At 55.1% G+C, this 893-nt stretch overlaps 1 protein-coding gene across 1 annotated transcript in view; it reads left to right on the top strand.

The window, feature by feature from the left end:
* The first annotated feature begins 560 nt into the window (after positions 1 to 560).
* SDHAF3 (succinate dehydrogenase complex assembly factor 3) overlaps positions 561 to 893 on the top strand; it is a 63,093-nt gene continuing 62,760 nt past the window's right edge. The window contains exon 1 of the mRNA XM_007939781.1: positions 561 to 734. Coding sequence (XP_007937972.1) covers positions 561 to 734 — 174 coding nt within the window. The remainder of the gene's footprint in view (positions 735 to 893) is intronic.

Here is an 893-nt window from a genome sequence, read left to right as displayed (position 1 = left end):
GGAGCTGATTTTGGCGAAGGTTTTCTTCCGAGAAGATAAATGGAAAGAAGGATGGGATGAGGCTGTTGTTTTTGTTGTTATGTGCCGTGGAGTCGGACCGACTCAGCAACCGCTCCTTGGGTTTCCGAGGCAGTATCACTACGGAAGTAGATTAACCCATCTTCTTCCGAGGAGTGGCTGGTGGGTTTGAACCACCTGCCTTCTCGTTAGCAGTCAAGTGCCTTAGGCACTATGCTACCAGAGCTCCGGGGATGAGGCTGAGAGGTGACAATTCGCACACACAAGATTTGCGGTCTCTTTCCCACAGAGTCAGCGCTGGAGGAGCCCCGAATAGAGAGAGCAGGCGCGACTACTTAATAGCCACGCCCTTTCAGAGAAGGGCTCCCGACTGTCGCCCTAGCTTAAGTTTCCGGAAGGGCCTGATTCTAGAGAGGACCAAACCGGATGGAGGTCGCGCACCGTCTTCCGCCCGCTTTCCGGGTCACCAATGCCAGGCTTCTGAGTGAGGCAGGGCCACACATCCGGGAGGTTCTCCGGCTCTTTGCTCCACACGCTGCGCGATGCCTGGTCCGCATGTTTCTCGCGTCCGGGCTCTGTATCGGCGCATCTTGCTATTACACCGGGTTCTACCCCCAGACCTCAAAGCCCTAGGGGACCAGTACGTGAAGGATGAATTTAAGAGACATAAGAATGTTGGTTCTGACGAGGCTCAGCGCTTCCTGCAGGAGTGGGAGGCAAGTGTGGCCCCCTTTTCTTCGCCCTAGAACTTTGGGGTCCCTCAGTGGTGCCCGGGTTTGTCCCTGTCGGAGATCTGTTCGGGCTCGTCTCCCAGCGACCCATCTAGGATCAAAGAGTAGCATCCTATTCTATGTGAATCAAACAGCGTAAAGCTT

This window comes from Orycteropus afer, unplaced genomic scaffold, assembly GCF_000298275.1.
Source record: "Orycteropus afer afer isolate SDZICR_OR568_19922 unplaced genomic scaffold, OryAfe1.0 scaffold00063, whole genome shotgun sequence".
Classification (NCBI taxonomy): Eukaryota; Metazoa; Chordata; class Mammalia; order Tubulidentata; family Orycteropodidae; genus Orycteropus; species Orycteropus afer.
This window is presented reverse-complemented; position numbering and strand designations above follow the sequence as displayed.